The 27,309-nt window shown below is 40.1% G+C and overlaps 1 protein-coding gene and 1 long non-coding RNA gene across 8 annotated transcripts in view; one reads left to right on the forward strand and one right to left on the reverse strand.

Moving 5' to 3' along the window:
* The first annotated feature begins 7,669 nt into the window (after positions 1-7,669).
* LOC105100647 (zinc finger protein 354B) lies at positions 7,670-25,705 on the forward strand. Of its 2 annotated transcripts, none has more exons than XM_064480163.1 (4): positions 7,670-7,815; positions 10,588-10,714; positions 11,479-11,574; positions 23,635-25,705. In XM_064480163.1, the coding sequence occupies exons 2-4, from the start codon at positions 10,588-10,590 to the stop codon at positions 23,694-23,696; spliced, it is 285 nt and encodes a 94-aa protein (XP_064336233.1). In that variant the 5' UTR covers positions 7,670-7,815; the 3' UTR covers positions 23,697-25,705. The 2 variants fall into 2 exon arrangements, with proteins under 2 accessions (XP_064336233.1, XP_064336232.1); XM_064480162.1 differs by lacking the exon at positions 23,635-25,705 and adding an exon at positions 20,727-22,768.
* The window catches only part of LOC116148472 (uncharacterized), a 43,037-nt gene continuing 27,296 nt past the window's right edge, over positions 11,569-27,309 (reverse strand). For all 6 annotated transcript variants that reach the window (XR_010378130.1, XR_010378128.1, XR_010378132.1 and 3 more), the window contains one exon: positions 11,569-11,872. This is a non-coding gene — a long non-coding RNA (uncharacterized LOC116148472). The remainder of the gene's footprint in view (positions 11,873-27,309) is intronic.

Genomic DNA, 27,309 nt, shown 5'->3' on the forward strand with positions numbered 1-27,309 from the left:
AAACAGAAGTGGCTAAGAGTGAAGTGCTGCCACCATAGGATAATTAGAAGTGATTAAAGACCAGAATGGTTTGCTGAGGGCTGCACCACTAAGTCACATTTCTTGGGCTGATGTACTGCTAAACTGAGAAATGAAAAGTATGAATGTAATGTTATCAATAACATAAATGAGAAGAGCATTAAGTGTGGATGACTCATTAGAACCGAATCATATGTAAATGTTTCCAAATATGCCCGCCTTAAACCTAGCCAATAATCTTAATCTTGTAGAACACGATTAAGTTTGGATTTCAATTAATGTTATTAATTGGTATAGATATAATGACATGCAGTCCCGATTACAGAATACAGGCTGCTATGTTACTAGACAAGTAGTCTTAAACTTCATATAAGGAAAACATCAAAGGTAATGACGTAAGGATGGGAACCGTGGGGATGACATACAGTGTGGGCCCCTGAAGTCCACTGGTGGAAGAGTGAGCAGTATGCTTCCAACTGCCGTCATCTGAAGACACAAGGCTGTGCCACAGCTCAGGGACTCAGCTGAACAATGGTGAACACAGCACGTAATGAGAACAGAGAGTCTCTGCTCAGGATAAAAGTTCTTCACAGCATCAAATAACTGAACTGAGTTTGATATCAGGTTTTTAAAAAATTTTTATTGAAGCATAGTTGATTTTCAATGTTGTGTTAGTTTCAGGTGTACAACAGTGATTCAGTAATATATATATGTGTGTGTGTATGTGTGTGAATATATATATATTCTTTTTCAGATTCTTTTCCATTATGTTATTACAAGATATTGAATATAGTTCCCTGTGCTATATAGTGGGTCCTTGTTGTTTTACATTACATATATATTTTATATATCATAGTGTGTATATGTTAATCCCAAACTCCTAATTTATCCCTCCCCCCAACCCTTTCCCCTTTGGTAACCATAGTTTGTTTTCTATGTCTGTGAGTCTATTTCTAGTTTGTAAATAAGTTCATGTTTCACTTTTTTTAGATTCACATATAAGTGATATCTTATACTTGTCTTTGTCTAGGTCCATCCATGTTGCTGTAAGTGGCATTATTTCATTCTTTTTTTTGGCTGAGTAATAACCCCTTGTATATTGGTATATATATATATATATCTCACGTCTTCTTTTGCTTTTATTTTCTTTTCAGATTCTTTTCCATTTTCCATTACATATTATTACACAGAATTGAATAGAGTTCCCTGTATAAGTAGGTTCTTATTGTTTACTTTATGTGTAGTAAAACCCCTAATTTATCCCTCCCCGCCTTTTCCCCTTTGGTAACCATAAGTTTGTTTTCTATGTCTATGAGTCTGTTTCTATTTTGTAAATAAGTTCGTTTGCCTTTTTTTTAAATTTAGATTCCACATATAAGTGATATATGGTATTTTTCTTTCTCTTTCTGGCTTACTCCACTTAGAATGACAATCTCCAGGTCCATCCATGTTGCTGCAAATGGCATTATTTTATTCTTTTTTATGGCTGAGTAGTATTCCATTGTATAAATATGCCACAACTTCTTTATCCAGTCATCTGTTGATGGACTTTTAGGTTGTTTCCATGTCTTGGCTATTGTAAATAGTGCTACTATGAACACTGGGGTGCACATATCTTTTTCAATTAGGGTTCCCTCCTGATGTATGCCCATGAAGGGGACTGCTGGATCATATGGTAAGTCTATTTTTAGTCTTTTGAGGAATCCCCATACTGTTTTCCATAACGGCTGCACCAAACTATATTCCCACTAATAGTGTAGCAGGGTTCTCTTTTCTCCACACCCTCCCCAGCATTTATGGTTTGTGGACTTTTTAATGATGGCCGTTCTGACTGATGTGAGGTGATACCTCACTGTAGATACCAGTTTTGATATCAATTCTATCAATCTGAATTTGATAAAATTCAGCGAAGCCTTTCAGAGGCATTTCCTACCTGTAGAACCATTGTTTGAGACAACTAAATTTGCCACGAAAAGTCTAAGAGAAGTTAAATTAAATTAATGTGACCAAAAGGTTAAGGGACAGTTCAAGTTTATATGGAAGCTAGAGGTTTAACAGAATTTAATTTATGGCTGGGAGAATAAGAAAAACAGCTCTAGTTGAGGGCATCCCACATCACTGCAGTTCCTGACTCCCTGCAGACCTGCTTGTATTCTCTGGTCCCAAATAAATCATTATTTCACAGTTTGAAAACTGTGAGATAGTGACTTGAAAGAGACTTGAGCAGATACTTCACAAAAGAATATATACAGATGGCCCATAAACACATGAAAAGGGACTCAAAACCATCAGCCTTCAGGGCAATGCAAACTAAAAGTACAATGAGATGCCACTACACACTCAACAAAAGGCTAATGATGGAAAACACCTAAAGATGGGGACTGGTTGCAGAGGAACCAACCATATGATTAGAGGGCTGAAAGTAGCTCCACCCCCGATGCCTCATTTCCAGGGGAGAGAAGAGGGGCTGGAGCTTGGGTGCAATCACCAGTGGCCGATGATTTACTCAATCGTGCCTATGTGATAAAGCCTCTATAAAATCTCAAAATGACTGGGGTTCTGAGAGCTTCCAGGTTGGTGAACTGGTGGAGGTGCTGGGAGAGTGGTGCTCAGAGACAGCAAGAAAGTTCTGCATCTTTTCCCCATTTTTTGCCTTGTGCATCTCTTCCACCAGCTACTTCTGAATTATATCCTTTTATAATAAACTGGTGATTTAGTTTGGAAGTAAAATGTTTTCCTGAATTCTGTGAGGAGCTCTAGAAAATTAATCAAACTTGAGGAGGGGTTTGTGGAAACCTCCAAATTAGAGCCAGTAGGTCAGAACCACAGGCCACAACCTGAGCGTGAGATTGGTGTCTGAAATGGGGGTGGGGCTAAGGACTGGCGGACAGTCTTATGGAACTGAACCCTTAACTTGTGAGACCTGATGCCATCTCCAGGTAAACAGTGTCTCAACTGAGTTAACCACTTGGTGGTAGAAAAAAAACACAGGTCAGATACTCAATGCACCCTCCTGTGGATGAATACTGAGCAGAGCTGAAGACAGAGGTGACATCAGCAAGAAAGCCCATTAAGCGTCCCTGGCATCCGTTTTGAAAGATTTTTCACGTCATCTCTCGCGGAAGAATAGTGCTTGCTTTTGAAAAAAAACGGGTGTGCACATGTGTGTGTGCAGGTATGTGTGCCATCATAAGCATCCGATATTTTGTTTACCAGGGCCCTCACTGCTTTGCTCTCACCATACACTCTCTCTCAAAAGCAGTACATTACTTGACAGTGTTTGTCGACTAGACGAGAAGGGGCTGTTTAAAATTACCATGATTCCCATTCGAAATCTGCACCTTTTGGGAGTGATGGAAATGTTAGCTGTCTTGATTGTGGTGGCGGTTTCATTGGTGTCTACATTTACCAAAATTCATCAAATTGTCCATCTGAAATATGTGTAGTTTACTGTACAGGAATCATACCAAAATAAAGGTGTTTAAAAAAATAAAAAATAAATTACCATGAGTCCCAAATTGTTGAAGTATCTGGTTTCAGACCTGCTAAGGGTCCGTATGCCCCATTTCTAACACCACACTTCACCATTTACAGAAATGTAACTGAAGACTGGGAAGCCCCAGGTTTGGGGTCTTCCATTAATCAGGAAAGGAGTCTTCCTAGGAAAGACTCATTTCAGCAGTTCTGGAGTGTGGTACCCCAGAGAGTTTTACACCTTTGGGCACTGCAGTATTTTAAGAGTCCTCTCATGAGTGAGAAGAGGGCTATTTGAAGGGAATGAGAAGAAGGGAACACAAATGGAAACTGTGGCCTCGACATTCATTCCCTTAAAACTATCAGTAACTATGCACCCCTGGGAATGTCTTAATGTACCCACAGGCTTCTGCAAACCCTACAAAATCTCATGAAGAGGTACGTCAGCATGTGCAGAATGTCTGCAGCAGCATTTCCCACCCTGCCACATTTTATTGTGGTAAAATGCACATACAATTTAGTGTAAGATGGTAATCTGAACCATTTTCAAGTGCACAGCTCAGCAGCATTAAATACATCCATACTGTTGTGCAGCCATCACCACCACCCATCTCCAGAACTCCTCATCTTGGAAAACTAAAACTCTGTACCCACCAAACAGTAACTTCCCTCTGCTCCTCGCCCCCAGCCCCAGGCAACCATTCTGCTTTCTGTCTCCATGATTCTGACGACTCAGAGTACCTCGCACACGTAGAATCACACAGTAGTTGCCTTTCTGTGACTGGCTTGTTACAGCAGCATGTTTTAAAAAGCGCTTATGACTCTTACTTGAAAATGAAGAGGGGGGAAAAACCACCTCGAGACGGGGTGGGTATCTTGTCTATCATGAGCCATTTGACTAATGAGCGATAAAGGATCCTGTTTAACTTTGTCTTCTGTTTGACGGTTCTTGCTTTTCTGTTTCTCTTCTCTGGCCTTTTCAAACTTGAACATATTTTAAACTTCCGCCTTGATTGATATAGTCTTTTTGGCTATATCACTTTGTATAATTTCTTCAGTGGTTCCTCCAGGTATAATACACATCCATGCATTATCAATCAGCGAAGTGCAGGACACTTACTTCCACTTAGATCCAACTGTTTCCCCACTTTTGAAATATAATTGTCTTAAGTATTTGCTCTGTATACGTTGGGTGCCAATGGTGCTATCATTTTTGCTATCATTTGTGCTTCAAACATCACCTATGATTTAAGAAACTCATAGGTAGGATCGTCTACTTTATCTCTTTTTTTACCCATTTTGATGTTCTTTTTTTCTTTCTGCAGTCCCAAGCCCTTTTCTGTTATTGTTTACTTTGTTTAGAATATTTCCTTCAGTTATTCTTTAAGGGGAGGCCCGCTAGCAATGACTACTCTCAGTTAGCCTTTGTCTTAGTTATCCTGAGAATGTCTTTATTTCTCTTTTACTCCTGAATTGCATTTTCACCAGATATAGAATTCATGGTTGACACAGTTCCTTTTCTTTCTGCTTGAGAAAAAACGTACTACTTCCTCCGGCTTCTATGGTTTCCATGGGGGTGGGGGTTTCCACTGGGGCTTGGTTGCAGTAAGGGAGTATTACCAAAAAAGTTTTCTGTCTTAGGTCACCCTTTTCCCAGTTTTTTCAACGAAGAGCCTTTTCTCACGGCTTTTTTTGTCTGCGTCTGTTGCTGGTTCTGGCTTGGAAGCTCCGACCACAGGCTGGCTGAGAGATGTGGGAGGTGATGGGAAAACAACGGAATTTACTACGCGTCCTTCCTCCAGCCTGAAATTCTCAGAGTCTGCCTTCTTCCTTCCACACCACAGACCCTTCCAGTGCTTGTTTGTTATGTTATGTCCAGGTGTACTTAGTTGTAAAATGGAAGACCTGGGAGGAAAGGGGCTACTCCGTGTGGGGTGAAACCCCAGATACAGAGTTTTTCCCAACATTTTATTATGAAACTTTTCAAATACAAAGTAGAGTTGAAAGAATCTTACAGTGAACACCCACATACCATCACATAAATTCTACCAATAATATGTAGCCAAGTTTGTTTTACCATGGTTCTTAATAGCTAAAACTTGGAAACAACACAAATTCCAACCACAGTATAAATGGTAAAGCTATGTGCAATAATGAGGATAAACTGGACAAAATGTTTGGAGAACAAAGCACACACACACACAAACAATTGTATGATTCTGTTATATCAAGTTAAAAACAGGTAAAACTATTACTTAAGGATATATGAGTGGGTGGTAAAATATAAAGAAAAGGAAAAAGAAGGTCTATCTCAAAAGTCATGATAGTAGTTGCTTAGCGATCAGGAAGGAGGTACTGAGTGGTTGGTAGTAAGGGGCGACCGCTCAACTTGGATGGATGCTTCCAGGGGTGTTCCCTTTATAATCATATGTTATACTGGATTATATGTTCTCATTGGCTTTGTGCATACATATTTCACATTTTTAAAAGTATGAGAAATTCAATTCTATTTTTGTTTCCTACACACAAATGTGGGTATGTACACACGACAGCATATATGAATAGATGTAATCAGTGTTTCTGCTGGATTTATTACATGTTTCTTCACTCCATATACCATGTATAAATTTTTTTTACTCCATACACTGTGTGCATTATTTTCATAGTCAGGATAAACCACAAAGCACTTTCCCCTTTAAAAAAACATATGCATATATAGTATTTCAAAATGAACCCAAAATTTTGAACATTTCATTAGGAAATGGCTAAAGTACCTATACAGGCAATTAATAGAAAAATATCTAAATGGTTCAATAAATATAAGACATATTTAACTTCAAATAAGATATAAAATTTTTGCTCGACCAAATAAACAAAAGCATCTTTTTAATCATTTTAAAAAGAAAAAACCCAAAGTAGGCATGGGTGTCAGGAACTGCTTATGGAAATATAAATTGTAAAATCTCCCAGGAAGGCACCTAGACAATGTACTTAGAATTCTCCTAGTCCCTGACCCAGCAATTCAACTTCAAGGAATTTAAACTGAGAAAATTATCTTCAAAGATATAGCTATAAAGATATTAATGGAGGGAAAAAAAACCTGGAAATAATATAACTAACAATAGGGATCTAGGTAAATATCTTTAAATAAATAAGCTTAAATATGTTTAACTAAAAAAACTAATTAAATGCAATGGAATGCACTTTAATCATTGAGAACGCTACTAAGGGAGAATTTTATTGGCAAGTTCAAATATTTAAGGCATTTTCGAAGTGGGGAAAAAACCAAAATAGGCTGTAACTGCTATCTGTAAATATTATCGGCAATACTCCGTTTTGTTGACGCCGGACTGGTGTGAGTGTCGGAGAGTAATAAGGAGTTCCAAAGGGCTGTTAAAGATGTTCACCAACACATTAACCGTTTATTTGTATTTATCGAACATTCTAAATGGGACATGTGTCTCTCCACCAAAAAAAAAAAAAAAATTGCCTTCTTAGTTTCTAGAATGGCCCTCCCTTCCTCCAACTGCTTCAGAATCTGCATTTTCATCCTCTCAGTGAGGCCTGCCAGGGGGCACCCTACTCACTCTCTCTGAATGGCCCCCAATTCCCCCGACCCTGCTCTCCGTTAGCTTTTTCCCATAATACTTATCTCCTGTGTTATATAATTATGTTATAATACATAATCATAAATGTTATATAATTATGTTTATGGCCTATAGTCTCTTCCTACCTCCCAAAAAAATTCCCCAGAGCAATGATCTCTGTTCTGTTCACTGACGAATTTCAAATCCTTTACAACAGGGAGGGCTTGACACACAGCAGGTGCTCAACACACTTCTGTTGAAAGACTGAAGGGGAAACAGGTGTGTTCTCGGCGGCTGTCTACTTGCCTTACTGTCATTTTCGCAGATGCCAAGCTACACGACGCTGCCCTCGGCGAGCCTCTCTTTCCTTCCGGAAGAACCGGGAACCTAGGAACCCGCAGTCGAAGATGCACGGCGGCGAGGCCAGAATACGGTCTGGGCACGTGACAGGTTCAGCCAGGCCTCTCCTCGCAGACGAGTGCGGAGAACTACACTTCCCAGAATCCGTGGGTTCTCGCGTGGACTACATTTCCCAGAGGGGCTAGCGACGGTCCCTGCCCCGCTCCCCCGGACCTGCGTGGGGCGCCGGGCGTTTGCCGCGGGCGTGAGGGGTGTCCCGGCTTCAGGTCTGACCAGGCATCACCCCGGGAGAGGCCCGTCGCGAGGCTGCTGTCCGGCCCGGGCGGTTCCCGAGCCTCCCGCCTGCGGCCCCTGGAAGCCCCGGAGCCCGGGCGAGGTGAGCGGCGGAGCGGCGGCGGGATGCGGGAGGGAGGAGCGGGCCTCGGGAGGACGCAGCGCGGGGCGCAGGCCCGAGGGGCGCGAGCCGGGCCTTTGTGGGCGCCGGCGGGCCGAGGACCCGGCCCCCGGGCTCCGTCCCCAGGCCCCGCCAGCGCTCCCGCGGCCGCGCCCCTGCCCCTGACGCGGAGGGTCGGGCACTTGGCCCGCACCGGCCCGGCCCCTCCTGCTTCCTCCCGACCCGCTCCCGGCGCGCTCCCGGCCTGGCCCCGGCCGGCCTTGAATTTGCCCCCTGACGGCAGCGGACGTGAGAAAATGATTTCCTCCCTTTAGCATCGCCACTGCCCTCCCGGGTGACAGGCGTAATGGCCTGTTTTGCACGGAAAGTGAGTTGCCGGCTTCCCCCGGTGGCAGAGCCAGGACGGGAACCCAGGGCTTTGGTTTCTGTGACAGCAGCCCCCCTCCTTGCCACGGAAGTCGTTACTCTTTCCGAACCAGCTTTCTTTAAAAATTTGGAATTGTTTCTCATCTTTTGCCTTAACACTGTACAAATGGGATCTCCATAAATAAAGCTGAAAAAAATTTTTTCCCTTTACTCATCTTCATCTGAGAATGTTAATTGACATTGCTGGGGAATGTCCGGAGGGCTTCACCTTTGTTCTCACTCTTATAACAGCGCAACAGTTATTACCCCCATTTTACTCAAGAGGAAACTGAGGCTCAATAAAGTAGATGACCTGAAATCAAACTCAGGTATGTCTGGCCTCTAAGTTCATGCTAGTTATCGTCCAGCCGTTCCTCTGGTGAATCTTTCAGAACACAGGGCGGGCCCAGCCCCTGTGTTACCAGAGCTCTTCTGCAGTGTGGTGTTGTGTATTTTTTGGACCTACGAAAAGTGGTGGTTGGTCTTCTGAGGCTGTGGCTAGGACCTGCCTTTGCATATTTGGGCTGCTTTTTTCTAAGACTTTTTCATTCCTTTCCAACAGAGCCGAGCTGCTCTCTTGCCCAGAGTCTTCTCTGCTGTGAGTCCTATATGACATCCTCTTTAACCTAGCCTGCTACCCGTATGTCAGTTCTGGGTGGGCTGGTGTGTAAAATTCAGTGACAACGTTTAAGAATGGAGAGACTATACCAAATGCTACATTAAAAGAAAATTTTAGTTATCCTGTCTCTGCCTTTAATAAAGAATGTGACCTGGAATCTTGACTGCCTTGGACCTTCTGTTCTTTGTCTCTAAAATGAGGACTAAAGGAGCTGGTCTTATCCAGCTACACGTTTTTCCTTTATTGTTCAAATTTGTGCATTTTTCTTCTGTGCTAGTTAGATTATAAATTCTTTGACAGCAAAGGTCATTTCTTGTATTCCTCCTCATGTGTCAATAATTTAAAGCTTTTTCTTACAGTCAAAATATTGCACGAAGACTTGGCAAAAAAGTTTAGAGAATAAAATGTACACATATATATGCGTGTACATATATATATGCACAGATGTGTGTATGTATGTGTATTTGAGTGGTTTTTTTTTCCATATATGCAAAAAAATAAAATAAAATAACCCTTAACCCCACCATCAGGAGATAATCGCTGTCAGCCATTTGTTACCCATCTCCCAACATCATTTTCTATGTACATACATAATTTTTTTCAAAAATGGGAACAAACTATACATACTGATATGTAACCTGCTTTTTGTACTTAACGTTATTACAAATGTCTTTTTAAGTCAACAGTATTACACTGTCAATTTTAATAATTGCATAGTACTTTGTATTGATGGGACGAAAGATGACATCTGAACCTTAAATATCAGCTAGGTATGGTTTTAAGTACATTGTGTGGAATATTTCATTCATTTATTAACATTTGGTAGGTTTTGAGAGGCAATTTTGCAGAGTAGTTAAGAATGGAGCCTCAGACATCAACCTGGAATGGAATCCCAGCACTACCACTGACCAGCTATGTGACTTTAGACAAATTTTTATCCTCTCTGTGACTTTGTTTTCTGTTGTATAAAATGGGGACAATATGAATATCTTCTTCATAAGGGTTGTTGTGAAGAAAAAATAAAGATTTACACAAAAAATTAATGCAAAGCTCTAAGAATAGTACTTGGCCTGAAGAAAGCCAATACATGATAGCGCTTTTAATTTCCATCATTAACCATCCTCAGACTTCACGGAAGACACAGATAGTGCTTTAAGTTATTTAACCTAGCCTCCGTCAGCGATTATTCAGGTTGTTTCTACTTTTTTTTACTGTTACTAATGCCGTGATAAATGTCCTTTTGTGTGCATTTTTGTGTACTGTTCATTATGAAACAAATACAGTAATTGGAGAGTTAAAGAATAGGCACATTTTAAAGCTTTTAAAATATGGAAATGAATATATATATATATATGTATATGCATGAATGGGACATTGTGCTCTACACCAGAAATTGACACATTGTAATTGTACTTCAATTAAAAAAAATTAAAGCTCTAAATGTCTGTTATCAAATTGCCATCAGGAAGATTATTCTAGTTAACACTCCCACTAGTGGTCTTAATACCTCCATACATCTCTTGTACTGGTTAACACAAGACCGGTTCATACTTCATGCGACTCAGGGTATGTTTGTCACTTGTCAGTTATTCATTAAACAAATGACCCAGAACCTTCAGAACCTAGAATAATATAGAAGCATTTCATGGGGGCCGTCTGCTCCCCACCGCCGCCTTTTTCAGCCTGAGTGCTGGGTGGCCCTGCTGAGCTGGGGCGGCTTGTCTCTGCAGATGTCAGTGACGTTCGAGGACGTGGCTGTGCTCTTTACGCGGGACGAGTGGAGGAAGCTGGGTCCTTCTCAGAGGAGCTTGTACCAGGACGTGATGCTGGAGAACTACAGTAACCTGCTCTCGCTGGGTAAGGGGGTTTCCCCTGGAAGTCCAGAATTTGGAAACTGGGGTAACTCAGCACCTGCTTCCCTGGATAAAAGCCGTGGGACATCAAAAACTTAAGCTGAGTTTTGCCTTAGCACTGTACAAATCAGATTCCACAAATAAATCTGAAAACCTTTTTACCCCTGATAGACATGGAATTGCCCCGTGGTCAGGAAAATCTATAGAGCTGCAGGTTAGACATTTCCTCATAGTTCAGAAAACATTTTCGCACTGTGAATGTTCTGTGATGTGTTTGCTCATCTCTCTGCAGAGTGTCCCTCCACCCTTTCCTTGGACCCACCACTTGCCTTTCCCAGTTCTCTTTTCCAGCCAGATAAACACTATATAATCCATATTTCAGAGGCAGCCAGCTAGTGTTTTCTCATTTTAAACAAACTACCTGATACATAATCCTTTCCATAGATACCAGTTTACAAATATTACTTTAGTCTGTACATCTAACATTTCCTCTTCTGTGGAAAGCTAACGGTTTCAAGGCTGCGTGTTTATCCTATTTCCCTGACACACAACTACTTAGTACACAGGTATGTCCTACAAGCCCCTCGCCTTTTCCCTAACACACCCCCTCAGTCGTGGGGACACAGCTTGAACACCCCATAGAAGCTCCTTGTATTGTCCTCTGAGTTTCCCCCTCAGATCTCTGATACCTCTTTGTGTCAAAACCAAGTTTGTTGTTGTTGTTTTTATATTTTTATTTTTTGTTTTCTCTTTTTTGTCTACAAGCAGGGCTCCCGTTTTCCAAACCCAAAGTGATCTCCCTGTTGCAGCAGGGAGAGGACCCCTGGAAGGTGGAGAGAGACAGTCCCGGAGGCGCCTCTCTAGGTGAGTGGGTGGGGACGTCTGCGGGGGGACGTCTGCGGGTGGCCGTCTGGGGGTGAGTGGGGGTGTGGCTTGGGGATGCTGCTTGGGAAAGTTTCTCCAGGTTCGCGGTCCCCAGGAAGCACTGAAGAAGGGAGGCTAAGCTTCCTCTTCTGCTCTGGTAATCACTGCACAGGCGAATCTCTCAGGATCTTTTTTCTTCTCTTTCCTGTTGTTTCAGAGGAGGGCTCAGTTTTCATGTATTCATTCAGCAGTGTATTTGAGGATTCGCAGAGAATCCATTCTGACTCCAGCCCAGCTTCTGTGGGAAAAGAGATGAGGAAGGAAATGAGATTAGACAGGCAGGTGCTTTGGGACATTTCTGAGATGTGAACCCTCTACCGACAAGAGGGAGCAAGTCAAGGATTTTGAATAGGAGAACCCTGTATCCTTGATGTTTTAGAAAAACTGGTCTGAGTCGAAACACTTTAACTGTCCTTCAGTAAAGGCAGAGCTAGAAGCTGAGGTGGGCCCCTGCGCTGGCCCACAGCCCCGCAGTCAGAGAGCAAGAGCGGTGACGTGGGCCGAGCTCCAGGGCACGTGAAGGACTAAAGCAAGTCACGGAGCGTCAGTAAGACGTGTCGCTGTTGATGTGTGAAGAAACTTACCTGGGTGTCTGTACGTGTAGTGTGGCCAGTGCCCAGAGAAGGTCGGGGGCACCTCTGAGCTGGTAACTGGTTACATTTGGAGCGGGGCTGAAAATGGGTGCGATGAAAGGGGACTTCATTTACAGGTAATGTTTGTAACTTTTCGGAGAGTATGTTCCTGAAGTCCTTATTATGTGATTTGAGTTTAACAAGAATGGTCACTTGGGAAATGTTGTTGGGCTTAGAACCGAAGTGAGGAGGAACTAGGGGTGGGACCCTCGTGGAGATCGCTGCGGTACTAGGGCCTGGAGGAAGGCACGTGCAGGGGGTCAGGAGGGAAGAGAAGGGCCCCTTTGTTAAGGGTGCAGGGTGAGTTTGGTGTGGGATGGGTTTCATTTGAGATGTGAGTGAAATACGGGTAGCGGTCGCCGGTGGACAGTTGTAGGAGGTAAATGGGGTTGGAACTCAACAGGGAGGTCAGGGAGCCGGCGGGCAAAGGTGGCGCTTGGAGCCTTGAGCTGAGCAAGTGAGGACAGAGTCCCAGGAGACCTCCCCGTTTATGAGGTGGGTTAAGAAAGAGGAATCTGTGGCTGAGCCTGAGAAGAAGTCACCAGGGGAGAGAAACGGCAGAGGTGGCTGTTGTGGAAGTTGGGAGCTGAGAGCTGTGGAATCGAGGAGGCCTAGGTTCTGGGGAACCCAGGTTGCAACCCTCGCCCCCTGCTTTCCAGTCCCGTAGTAGACGGTGAGTGAGTTCCGTGCTGGGCACTGGCGGTGCAGCCTTGGGCAGAAGGACGCAGGTCCTGCCCTGGCGGAGCTCAGTCGAGGGGCAGACAGGTGTTCATGCGCTCGGCGCACCCAGGGGTGTGGAGTGACGGGGTCTGGTGGGGACCCCGCGGGAGAGCTGCAGGTGCGGTGAGAACGTGGAAGAGGAGGGCCGGTGTCAGCAAAGGCTTCCCCCAGCAAGGACCACTTCTCAGGATGTGGAGAAGCGTTCAGACTCAGGAAAGGGCGTGTGTGAGTCCAGAGAGAGGCAGGCGGCAGGTGGAGACGGAGCAAGGAGGGAGGGACAAGGACCAGATCGCGCTGAGCCTGGAGCCCTGTCACAAGACCTGGTCTGCCTGGGGGCCGGGCACGGCCTCTGAGAGTTGAGGTAGCCTGGCCACAGGCCCAGGCTTATCTTCCGCACGGATCAGCCTGCAGCCCACGTGGAGCCAGTTGGCAGACGTGGGAGGTCTTGTCTGAGGCTGTGGTTGGGTCCAGACGGGTCAGTGTTGGTCCCTCCCCATGCAGGCCCAGCAGAGGCGCTGTGGGACAGGCTGTGTCGATCCCTAAAGCCCCCACACTTTAGGGGAGAGCTTCCTTCCCGCTCGAGTTTAGATTTTTTGAGGTGGGAACCACACATGTCTTTCTATCTTGTAACTGTCATTTGGGAGAAATGTTCTAATTTTGTGGGAACTACTGGAAACTTTCACAAAGTAAACAGAGAACACAGGCAGCGGGGAACCAGAGGAGGGTTAGGACGGGCGTCAGTGCCACCGGCAGGTGTGGGCTGAGTCTTGCGCGAATGATCAGAGGGAGGGAAGGAGGGACTGTTCCCGTCCCCTTCGGCTTGGGAGCCTCTGGTGGACGTGGAGTCCCCCTTCCTGAGTGAAGTGTTGGTTGGATTAAACAGAATGGAAAGTATGACTGGAGCCCAGATGTTTCCAGAGACCCCAAGGCCACCTCGTGGTGTGTCGAGTCCTCCTCAGGGCTGAGAACATGTCCCTGAAGGGAAAACTCTGAGTGCAGCAACATGGATGGACTTGGAGGGCATTATGATAAGTGAAACAACTCAGAGAAAAACAAATACTCTGTGGATCGCTTATATGTAGAATCTAAAACATACAACAAACTGGTGAATAAAACAAAAACGAAAGAGACTCACAGACATAAAGAACAAACTAGTGGTTACCACTAGGAAGAGGGAGGGGGGAGAGACAACATATGGGTGGGGAAAAATGGAGTTTATTATGGGATTATATGAAATCATGTGTGTGAAAGTTTTGAAAATGGTAAAAATTATAAAGCACTATAGAATTTAAAGAATCTTTCATTCAATAAAATAATAAAATTAAAAAAAATGTTGTATATGTAATTTGAGTGCCATATTGAGGATTCACAGGTGAGTGGGAGATGATTTCTGGTCTTAACCCAGTGGGTAGAAGAGGAAACTATATGATGTTAATGAATTTCCTAATAGTGAACCATCCTTGCATCCCTAGAATAACATGTTGGAATCTGTTTGCTGAAAATAATTTTCTTAGAATGTTTGCATTGATATTTATAACTGATACTAGCATGTAGTTTTCTTTCTTTGTGCTGTCATTATCTGGTTTAAGTTGCAATATATTTCCTTTATTAAGGAATTAGGGACTTTTCCTTTATTTTCAATGCACTGGAATAATTTATATGGCACTAGGACTCTCTGGTCCTTCAAAGTTTGATAGAATTTTCCAGTGCCTTTTTTTTTTTTACAGTCTTGCTCTTTAATAACTTTAAATTAATTTAATAAAAAATTAAAATTAATATAATTTAAATTTAAATAAATTTAAATTTTCAATGAAAATTGGTCTGTTCCACACTTTCTAATTCTATTGGAGTCAGTTTTGGTAACCTGTATTTCTCTAAGAAATTATCTGCTTCATATAGGTTTTCATATTTATTTGGATAGAGATACCAATTCTTTTCATTATCGATTCCCATTTTTAATTCTTATTTTCTTCTATAGCTTTTCTTCCATTTACTTAATTTTTCTAGTGGTGTAAACTGGGAATTTAAATTAAGCTCTCTGTTTTTCCCGTACTCCTGATCATCTTGGTTATTTTTTTCATATTTTTCAGTTCAAAATGGGATTAATCTCTCTGGTGGTCACTTCAGCTCATCTTTAGGCTCTTTGGTAGAATTCCTCCTCTGTCTCTCTAGACTCTTTTTTTTTCAGTCAGCCATTGCTAATCACAGAGCCTTTTCTCTGGGGCAGGGAGGGGTTGGATCTTATGGGACTGCAATCTGGGAATTGTTGCTTTTTCTCTGTCTCTTTTTTAAACAACTATATTGAGATATAATTCACATAGTATAAAATTCATGCTTCTTAAGTGAGTAGTTCAGTGATTTTAAGTATGTTCACAGGGATCTTTAACCATTACCAGTAATTTTAGAGTATTTTCGTCACCAGAAAGGAATCCTATATCAATTAGCATCCCTCCACATTCCTGCCTCCTCCTAACCCCTGGATACTGCTAATCTACTTTCTGTCTCTATGGATTTGACTATTCTGGACATTTCATGTGCATGGAATCATACAGTGTGTAGCTCTTTCTGTCTGGCTTCTTTTACTTAGCATATTTTCAAGATTCAGCCATGTTGTAACATACATCAGTACCTCATTCCTTTTTATGATATGGATATATCACATTTTGTTTATCCATTCATCCATGCATGGCTATTTGAGTTTCCATTTTTGGCTATTATGAATACTACTGCTATGAGCATTTGTGTTAAAGTTTTTATGTTGGCATATGTTTCATTTCTCTTGGGTATATACTTAGGATGGGATTGCTGGGTCATATGGTGAGGTGGTTCAACTTTTTAAGCAACTACTGAACTGTTTGCCAGAGCAGTTGTACTGTTTTACATTCCCATCAGCTATGCATGTAGATAGATTCCCGTTTATCCGCTTTCTTGACAAAACATTTTATTGTCCCCTAATTTTTTTATTGTGGTAAAATAAAAATAATATAAAATTTACCATTTTAACCATTTATAAATACACACTTTGGTGGCAATAAATACATTCACAGTGTTGTACAACCACTACCACTAGCAATCTGTAGAAATGTTTCAGAATCCATTACTGAAACTCTGTACCCATTAAAAATAATTCCCCATTCACCTCTCCCCCAGCTCCTGGCAGTAAGTGTTCTACTTTCTGTCTCTCTGTATTTGACTATTTTAGGAGCCTTGTAGAACTTGTGTTCATATAACACTTGTCATTTCATGCCTGGCTTACTTCACTCAGCATAATGTCCTCAAGATTCGTCCATGTTGTAGCATCTGTCAGCATTTCATTTATTTGTAAAGTTGAATGATACTCCATTATGTGTATATGCCACTTTTTGTTCATCCATTCATCTGTCACCTGACATTTAGGTTGTTTCCTCCTTTTGGCTGTTGTGAATAATGCTGCTATGAACATGGGTGTACAAATGTCTCTTGCTTTCAGTTCTTTTGGGTGTATCTGTAGGAATGGAATTGCTGAATCACGTGGTAATTCTCCACTTAACCTTCTGAAGGACTGCCGTACTGTTTTCCACTGTGGCCACATTATCTTGCTTTGGTTCCAGTTTCTCTACATTCTTGTCAGCATTTGTTATTTTCTGTGTATGTGTGTATGACACACACATATATGTACAAAATAGCCACATTAATGGAAGCGAAGTGGTATGTTGTGGTTTGGGTTTGTGTTTGCTGACTGATCAGTGAGTGATAAGCTGAACATCTTTTCATGTGCTTATTGGCCATTGGTATATCTTCTGTAGAGAAATGTCTATTCAAGACCTTTGCCCGTTTTTTAATTGGATTGTTTGTTTTCTTCTTGTTGAGTTGTCATAGTTCTCTATATTTCTGGATACTAATTCTTTATCAGATACATAATTAGCAAATACTTTCTTACAGTCTGTAGGTTGTCATTTTATTCTGCTGATAATTTCCTTTTATGTACAAAAGCTTTTACTTTTGATGAAGTACAATTATTTGTCTATTTTTTCCTTTGTTGCCTGTGCTTTCGGTGTCCCATCCCAGAAACCATTGCTAAATCCAAAGTCATGAAGTTTTTGCCCTAGTTTTTTTTTTTTTTTAAGAATTTTAAAGTTTTAGGTCTTACATGTAAGACACGGCTGCGCTGGAGGTAGTTCCTGTGCATAGTGTTAGGTGAAGGGCCAGCTTTATGTTTTTGCCTGTGCATATCGTCTCCCCAGCATCATTTTATGAAAAAGCTGTCTTTCCCCTGTTGAATCGTTTTGGCACCCTTGTCAAAAATCATTTGCCCATATATGTGAAGGTTTATTTTCAGACTTCCTAGTCTATTTCTGTTGGCCTTATATGTCCATCTTTATGCCAATACTACAATGCTTCATTTACTATAACTTTCTAGTAAGTTTTGAAATCAGAAAGTGTGAGTACTCCAACTTTGTTCTTTTTCAAGACTATTTTGTCTTTTCAGAGTCCCTTGAGTTTTAGGGTGTGTTTTTCTATTTCTGAAAAAAAAAAAGGCGTTGAAATTTTGATAGGGATTGCATTTAATCTCTAGATCACTGCAGTATTGCCATCTTAACAACATTAAATGTTACAATCCACAAATACCTGATGTCTTTCCATTTACCTAGGTCTTCTTTACTTTTTGCAATGTTTGTAGTTTTCAGTGTACAAATCTTTTACCTCTTCTTTGAGTTAATTCCTAAACACTTTATTCTTTTTGATGCTGTCGTAAATGAAATCCTTTTCTCTGTTTCTGTTTTGGATTGTTCATTGTTAGAGTAGGAAAGAAAGCACAACTGATTTTGTGTGTTGATTTTTCTATCCTGTTACTTTGCTGAATTTGTTTATTAATTCTAACAGGTTTTTGTGGAATCTTTAGGATTTTCTACATAGAAGATAAACGTCATCTGTGACCAAGATCATTTTACTTCTTGTTTTCCAATTTAGATACCTTTTAATTATTTTTCTTGCCTGATGGCTCTGGCTAGAAATTCCAATACTATGTTGAATCGAAGTGATAAAAGTGGGCATCCTTGTCGTGTTCCTGATTTCAGAGGGAAACATTTCAGTCTTTTACCATCAGGTATGATGTTAGCTATGGGTTTTTTAAGGAGAGTATTGTGTTAGGAGAGTTTCCTTCTAGGCTTAGTTAATTGAGTGTTGTTTTTTTTTTAATCTTGAGAAGGTGTTAAATTTTGTCATATGCTTTTTCTGCATCAGTTGAGCTGATCATGTGATTTTATATCTTCATTCTGTTAATGTGATGTGTTGCTTTAATTGGTTTTCATATGTTGAACCATTTTTCCAGGGATAAATCTCATTTGGTCATGGTGTGTAGTCATTTTAATATGCTGAATTTCATTTGCTAGTACTTTATTGAGGATTTTTAAATCAATATTCATAAGGAATATTGGTCTTCAGTTTTCTTTTCTTGGAGAGATTTTATCTGGCTTTATTATCAGGGCAATGTTGGCCTCATAGACTAAGTAGGGAAGTATTGCCTTCTCTTTAGTTTCTTGGAAGAGTTTAAGAAGTCTTGGAACTAATTCCTCTTTAATGTTTGGTAGAATTCAACAGTAAAACCATCCGGTTCAGAACTTCTTTTTTATTGTTGTTGGGAGGTTTTGATTACTGATTCAATTGCCTTACTAATAATGTGTCTATTAAGATTGTCTATTTCTTTGTAATTCATTTTGGGCAAATTTTGTTTTTCTAAGAATTTGCTCATATTGTCTAGCTATCTAATTTTTTTTTTGTCATATGATTGTCCGTACTTTTTCCTTATAATCTTTTTCATTTCTTTGGAGTCCATAGTAATGTCACCACTCTCATTTCTGATTTTAGTAATTTGTGTCTTCTTTCTTTTGTTCTTGTCAGTCTCACTAAAGTTTTATCAGTTTTGTAGATCTTTTCAAAGAACTGATTTTGGTTTTGTTGATTTTCTTTATTGTTTTTCTATTCTCTATCTTGGCTATTATCTTTATTATTTTTTTCCTTCTGCTAGCTTTGGATTTGGCTTGTTCTTTTTCTAGTTACTTAAGTTGTAAAGTTCTGTTGTTTATTATGTCTTCAAATTTTCTTCCTAGCACTGTTTTCACTACACCCCATATGTTTTGGAAAATTGTGTTTTCCATTTTCATTCCTCTGTAACTAATTTCTGATTTCCCCCTGATTAGACATGGTCTGTAAGATGAAAAAGATTAACCTATTCACTCCTGTTGCAAGAAATTACAGAGGGTAGAATTTAAATTTTGGCTTTTTTATGGAAAAGTTTAAACATACATAAAAGCAGAGAGAATAGTATAATGAACTCTTGTGCGTCCATCACCCAATTTCAACAGTTATCAACTTACTGTCATTTTTGTTTCATCTCATCACCATTGGTTCTCTACTGGGAGTGATTTGGTCATTTATTAATGCCTTGAAACATTTTTGATTTTCGCAACTTGAGGGAGGGTAGGAGTGGTGGAAAGGGTAGGGGCTAATGCACAGGGCAGCCCTGCACAGCAAAGAATTATCCAGCCCAAAATGTCAGCTGAGGTTGAGAAATCCTGCAGGATTAAAAATCTCCCTCTCTCTATCTATTATATCTATTTAATAGATATCTATCTATTAAATATCTTTATATTTTTATAACATTGAATTGATTTATCCAAGAATAGGGTTTTTCCGTTAGTTCAGGTATACTTGAACAACATTCAAGACTGTTGTAAATTTTTCCCCAGATAATCTTTTCATATTTCTCGTGGATTTATTTTCCTAAATCTTTGTGTAAATGAAGGTTATTGATTTACATAAAGTGTGTTAATTTTATATTTTCCTATGTTACTGATCATGTTTTATCATTGATTCTTTTAGGTTCTTCTAGCTATAGTATTATACCATCTGCAAATAGAAGTATTTTTATTTCCTCTTTACTCATCTTTATGCCTCTAATTGATTGTGCTTGTGTAATTGTATTGGATAATACACCTAGTACAGTGTTGAGTAGAAGCAAAAGTAATGGACATCCTTGCCTTGTTCTTGATCATAGTGGAAATGTCTCTAGAGTTTCTTCATTAAATAAGATGCTGGCTTTAGGACTAAAATATATGTATTTTATCTTTTTGAGGAAGTATCCATCAATTCATGTTTTCTTGAATGTTTTTGTTATCAAACGGTGCTGAATTTTCTTAAGGCTTTCTCACTGTTTCTAGATATACTTATAATTTTTCCCCTTAGGTACATACATTATAATAATATATTGTGGTAAGTGGTATTCTAAGGGGACTAGATTATTGGAGCTCAGAGTTAGGTAAGAGTGCACAGAGGAGCTGACCCTGGAATTGAATCTGATGGCTGCAGAGAAATTTGGCATGTAGGAAAAGTAGGGAAGACATTCAAGATTAGAAATAATTACACAAATGAGAATAGTGTCATGCAGATGATTTATGAGCCTGTCATAGGCTTTGGGTATTAGACTGCATTTCCCAATTCCTCTAACACCTTCTCTCCCTTCTTTGGTCACTCATACACTATGACCTTCTTTAAATGAGCATCCTTTATTTTATTCACCCGAGTACTTTAGCTCTCATCCATTATTGTTTATACAGTGTTACTTTCCTGTTTTTTTCCTCTTGCTAGTTTCTTTTAGCCAGAAAGCAAGCCCTTATTTCGATTTCATTAGTATTTATTTCTTCGACACATTTAGTCATCATTGGCAATTTCTTTTCTGTTGTTGTTGTTTGTTTGTTTCAGAATGTAAGAGCAGTCCTAAAACCACAAAGTCAACTCAAACTCAAGACTCATTGTTTGGGGGGCTAATAAGGAAAAGACTCAAAAGGGATGAACCCTGGAACTTCATATCAGAAAAACCCTGCATATATGAAGACAAAGTAAAGAAACAGAACAGAAATGAAATTTTACAAGTGATTTCAATCACCCATACAAAAATCCTCGCTGTAGAAAGAAGCCATAAAAATAATGACTTCGGCCAAAATTTCAGCCTGAAATCAGTGTTTGTTAAGCAACAGAGGATTGCTAGAGAAAAATCACTCTCAAAATATGAAATACAAAGAAATAGCTTCAAGCAGAATTCAAATTTACTTAACCAACCAAAAATCAAGACAGCAGAGAAACGCTATAAATGTAATACATGTGAAAAAGCCTTCATTCACAATTCATCCCTTCGTAAACATCAGAAAAACCATACTGGAGAGAAATTATTTATATGTAAAGAATGTTTGAAAGCCTTCAGCCAAAGTTCAGCTCTTATTCAACATCAAAGAACTCATACTGGAGAGAAACCCTATATATGTAAAGAATGTGGGAAAGCCTTCAGCCACAGTGCATCCCTTTGTAAACACCTAAGAACACATACTGTGGAGAAATCCTATAGATGTAAAGAATGTGGTAAATCCTTCAGCCGAAGGTCAGGCCTTTTTGTACATCAGAAAATCCATGCTCGAGAAAATCCTCACAGATACAACCCAGGCAGGAAGGCGTCCAGTTGTGGTACATCCCTTCCTGGATGTCAGAGAATTCATTCCAGGAAGAAGTCCTATTTATGTAACGAATGTGGCAATACCTTTAAGTCCAGCTCATCCCTTCGTTACCATCAGAGAATTCACACTGGAGAGAAACCTTTTAAATGCAGTGAATGTGGGCGAGCCTTCAGCCAGAGTGCATCTCTCATTCAGCATGAAAGAATTCACACTGGAGAGAAGCCCTATAGATGTAATGAATGCGGAAAAGGCTTCACTTCCATTTCACGGCTTAATAGACACCGAATAATTCATACTGGGGAGAAACTGTATAATTGTAATGAATGCGGTAAAGCCTTAAGTTCCCACTCAACGCTTATTATTCATGAACGAATTCATACTGGAGAGAAACCATGCAAATGTAAAGTGTGTGGGAAAGCCTTCAGACAGAGTTCAGCTCTCATTCAGCATCAGAGGATGCACACTGGAGAAAGACCCTACAAGTGTAACGAGTGTGGGAAAACGTTCCGGTGTAACTCATCCCTCAGTAATCATCAGAGAATTCACACGGGAGAGAAGCCGTATCGATGTTTGGAGTGTGGGATATCTTTCGGCCAAAGTGCAGCTCTTATTCAACATCAGAGGATTCATACGGGAGAGAAACCCTTTGAATGTAAATCATGTGGGAAAACTTTCAGACAAAGCTCGTCACTTATTGCACATCAAAGAATTCATACTGGAGAGAAACCTTATGAGTGTAATGCATGTGGGAAACTCTTCAGCCAAAGGTCATCCCTTACTAATCATTATAAAATTCACATTGAAGAGGACTCCTTGGAAGTAGATTTGCGTGTGTGAATTCCTTAAACCAAAGCTCATTAGTGTACAGTCACCCCTCCGTATCAGTGGGTTCCGCACCCACTGATTCAAATAACCATGAATCAAAAATATTTGGGAAAAAATTCCAGAAAGTTCCAAAAAGCAAAACTTGAATTTTCCATACACCAGCAACTGTTTACATAGCATTTATGTTGTATGAGGTATTATAAGTAACTTAAAGATGATTTAAAGTATATGGGAGGATGTGCATATGTCATATGCAAATTCTACACCATTTTATATACGGAACTTGGTCATCAGATTTTGGTATCTGTGGAGGGTGGGGTCCTGGAATCAGTCCTTCACAGATGCTAAGGGACAGCTATATACATACTTGAGAATGATTTAACAAATGTAATGAAAATAAGAAAAATTCTGTTTTAATTCTCATCAGATATTAAATTCTAAGGATAATATGTAATAAATATGTGAAAAAGTTTCAAACCTGTCAGTCACTTTTTAAAATATTATAAGACAAATAAATCATAATTCCAAGTATTAATTTTGGTCATCTGTAAGATAAAAGGTAAGATTTTTATCTCTCTTTATATGGCATTATACGCTATATGTGATACCTGTAAGCATGAGAAGAATCTGGACACAGGGGTGCTGGATTTTTTATTAGAAAGACACCAGCTGTATAAGCCAGTGGCATATTTATCACCACTAACACGTTAATAGCAATAAGCAGAGTCTTAAAGTATGTGCATTTGTAGAGCAAAGGACCAAATAGTAGATAAGGACAAACTGCAGACTACCTCAGTGCCTGGAACTTGCCTTTTCCTAAACTATTTGCAAACTTCATGCATGGTTTTCATTAAAAAAAAAAAAAAAAAGAGCCCCAAACCCCCCAGAAAACTGTTCTCTTCCTCTTTTATTTTTCTAGTTACTTCCAAACTACATTTAACCATCTCCCAATTTTTTTACACAATTTCTAATTTTGTTTTCAGAATTATTTTTTTTGTTGCATTGAAGTTATATTTATTATATAACTATACTTGCTATGTTCTGAACAGCATGTTAGCTAGAAGAAATGCAGTTTGATTAGGAGTTTAATTAGGTAGTCACTTCCAAGTCAAGGCTGTGAATGTTCTTTCAGCGTGCTACAGGAGAAATCTTAAGAACCTATCACCTGTGCCAAAGTCTTAAAAAGGAATCAGTTTCATGAAATAAAAGCATGTTTTCCCCACATGAGGTTTTCTAGTTTTTAAAAATCTCAGGCTGCAAAGGAAAAATAAAAGAAGGGGGAAAATTCTAAATCTTTTAAAAACTGGTTTGCTCAGTAAATGTTTGTTTACCACCAGGTCTAAGCCAGGTATTGCTGCAGGCACTGGACATCGTACAGGAGAAAGGAATAGTGAACTGAGGGGCGAAAGGATGGGGCAGAAGGGAATGACAAATGAGGTAAGCGAACTACCATAATGTGCTAAAGTAGTTTTCACAGAAGCAGATGTTACAGTGATACTATGTGATGGAACACAAATGCTGTAGAGATCTTTGCAGGGCATAGAAAGAAGAAATGGACACTAACCAGGGTTGCCTGAAAAGACCAGTGACAGGGCCCCCGAGACAGTGATGCCTGAGCCCTGTTTCGGAAGGGCAACAGGAATTCTCCAGAGAGTGAGATGAATACTTCAAAGAGAGGGAGCGCATATGCCAAGGGAAAGGTGGGCGGCAGCATGACACGTTTGGAGAACACCTGTTAAGTGATGAGAAGACATGTTGAAACTTGCGAAGAAGGCAGAGGCCAGATCTTGTCATCCTAAATAGCTTGAATTTGATTCTGAAATTTATAGAGCCAATGAACGATTTTATGTAAGGGAAATTGTTCTGGCAAGAAGGTGCAGAGAGTGAAGTAAGGAGGTTGAAGACGGCTGAACAGACTGAAGCCTAGACATATGGGCTGTTACAGTAATTTGAACAATAAGTAAGGCTCTAAACTCAAGCAGGAACAGTGGAGTGAAGAATATGTGGTAAAATAGGACATGTTGTTTGCAGTCAAATAATTGAGAGATGTAAGTTGAGAAGAAAGGTAGGTTGACTCGCAGATTTCTGCCTGGTTACCTGGATGGATGGTAGTGCTGTGCACTAAGCAGGCAGTACAGGAGGCGAACAAGTCTGACTTTATATGTGTTGAATTGGTCATACAGATCTAAAAGGAAAATAGGAGCCAGAAGACTAGAATTCAGCGTAATTAGAATATATAGTTGGTAGTCAAAACCATGGTACATGAGCTTGGCCAGCAGAGTGTACAGGTTATAATGAGAAGCAAGGATCAAACATTAATAAATAGATAAGGAGTTGGTGAAGGAAAAGATGAGAGTGGTGTCTCTGAGGCCAAAGGAGAACAGAACCTCAGTGGTGGCAGGTGCCACAAACCACGTACCAGGTAGAGGACGTCAGAATTGGTGGCTAGAACATTGGAGACCTTGGCAAGAGCAATTTCTGTGAATTGGGGTGAACAGAAGAACAGATTATTCTAAGTTAGATGGAAGATGAGAACTCTTAGGCTGTTTGAGACTGTTTCAAGAAGTTTAAGTGAAGGGAAGAAAAGGGTTGTTTGTAGAGGGGAGAAGATGAGTTAGGGAGCATTTCTGTGTTAATAACTGAGGCAATAATGTATGAGCGTGAATTAAAGAAGAGATCATTGGGTAGAACATATTTTCTGAGATATGAAAGAATTAGACCATAGAGAGGAACTAACCCTACCTTGGACTGAAGGGGAAAGCCTACAGAAAGGTAAGAAAGCAGGTAAGTTTCTATTTGATTTAGAGGTGAAGGAATTTCTATCTGCTGACTGAATTTTCTGTAAAACAGGAGAAAGATTTCATTTTTTAAAATGGTTGGATCTTTGGGTACTTAAAAATGTTAAATTAATGAGTTTCAGTCTGCTTTGGAGATTTCTGTAGGAAGTCATGACTCTGAGTTCACTCAATACTTTTTCAGGAAGAAAGCTCCACTGTTATCAACTCTATATGTTTGGCATCTGCATTACTTTTTGTCTTTTTAAGAAAAAAATTTGCTGGTAAATTAAAGTTTAAAAAATACTTATTTTAAGAGAGTGATAAACCTGAAAAGAGACTGGAAGGAAATGCAGAAGTACAACTGACGTGTGGAGGCGGACGGGCAGGCATTGACATGGGGAGGGTCTGTGCACGAGCACGGGGGCGTAAGAGGACGTGACGTGCTCACCGTACTGTTGTAAACGGTGTTTTTTAAGCTTCATTTTTTCAGTTACTTGTTACTGAAAGTACATAGAAATACAATTGATTTTTATATATTGATCTTATATCCAGTAACCTTGCTAAATTGACTTTTTCTAACAGTTTGTTAGTCTTTGGTACTTTCTGCAAACACAATGATCATCTATAAATAATAGCCATTTTAGTTTTTCTTTTCTAGTTGTAATACATTAAAATTAAAATTTTAACTTAATACATTAAATTTTTTTCTTACATGATAGTGCTATATAGCACACGCCAGTACAATGTTGACTACAAATGATAATATTCATTTTTCACCACTTAATGTGAGATTGGCTTTAATTTGTGGACATTTGTTACCAGAATAAAAACATCCCCTTGTATTCCCAATGTGCTGTGAGTTTTTATCATAAATGAGAGTAGTATTTTGTCACACTCGTTTTCTGTATTTAATGAGATAATCATATTGTTTTTCTCTTCATACTTTTAAAAGAGAATTATATTGACTGAATTTTTATGCTAACCAGTGTTGCATTCCTGAAATAAGTTCTGCTTGCTCATGATACATCATCATTTATGTGTATATGCTTAGAAGATCAGGTTTCTTCCTTAATAAATAGAAACCTGACGAAGTGACCAAGATTGTGTTCTAAGGGCTCAGAGTAGAATTGTTTATCATCCAAATCTGAAGGATGGATGGAATCGTAATGCCTAGAGAGAGAAAGGGGAGGGCAAGGACAAGAGCACCACGAGAGTGAAAAGCTCAGAGGGAGGGTGAATACAGAAGTGATGGGGTCAGTTTTTCCCTGTTGTTTGGCTAGAGTAGAGTGGGTATTATCTAAGTTTTCCGTCTTGCGAGGGTACCCCTTTCCTGGTCCTTTTGCTAAAGAAAGTAGGCTTTTGTTGGGGTTTTGTCATTTTTTCTCAGCAGAAAACTTGCAGGCCAGGAGGGAGGGGCATGATATATTCAAAGTGCTAAAAGGAAAACATCTGCCAACCCAAATATTACATCCAGCAAGACTGCACTTCAGAAATAAAGGAGAAAGTAAGACTTTTGCAGACAAACAAAAGCTGTATATTATGATATTTTGATATCTTAAACAAAACAAGCAAATGAACATACAAAAATAAAACCTTTCTGGCTGCAGACAGACTGCCCTTCCTATGGCTAAGTCAGGTCTTAGAGATGGCAAGTGATGCAGCTGGGAGAATGCTTTTGATATGCAAACTAATTCAGACCTCTGTCTGGCCTGTGTACGCCAGAAGGCAATATTTCTCTGACTTTATCACCCCAGAGCCAGCCAGATACAAGGGAATCAGGGACCACTCCCATAGCCCAATGCCTGTGAAATCACTCAATCTAGCCAGTCCTAAGCTGTTCACCCTGCCTCCCTTGCCTGCCCTGCAAAACTGAAGGAAGGCTCTGGCCTAAACCTTCCCCTTCCTGTCTTCTGCCTCCTGGCCACCCTGGTGTCTTTTCCATGTGGCCCTGTGTGGAACGCCATGCCTCCTGTCCCTAGGACCTGTGAACATAATAAACCTTGTTTGTTCTTTTCTGAGCCTATTTTGTGTCCTTTCCACAGTCACACCCAACTGACCATCCCATAAAAGAATACAAAATAATGAATATTTCTACATACTTAAATCTGATAATTTTTGATTAAATAGACCAATATCTTGAAATGCAATCTGAATACTTCTATATATTAAGGAGATGTAATTTATATTTAAAAGTCTCCATCCAAAAAAAACCCCCAGGTGCAGAGATTATTTCCC

This window comes from Camelus dromedarius, chromosome 27 (genome assembly GCF_036321535.1).
Source record: "Camelus dromedarius isolate mCamDro1 chromosome 27, mCamDro1.pat, whole genome shotgun sequence".
Classification (NCBI taxonomy): Eukaryota; Metazoa; Chordata; class Mammalia; order Artiodactyla; family Camelidae; genus Camelus; species Camelus dromedarius.

Excerpts from the sequence above, each read along its gene's own strand:
- LOC105100647 (XM_064480162.1), top strand. The coding sequence starts at position 10,588 with ATGTCAGTGACGTTCGAGGACGTGGCTGTGCTCTTTACGCGGGACGAG. Across the intron at positions 10,715-11,478 it reads CAGTAACCTGCTCTCGCTGG|GGCTCCCGTTTTCCAAACCC; the intron begins GTAAGGGGGTTT and ends GTCTACAAGCAG. Across the intron at positions 11,575-20,726 it reads TCCCGGAGGCGCCTCTCTAG|AATGTAAGAGCAGTCCTAAA; the intron begins GTGAGTGGGTGG and ends TGTTTGTTTCAG.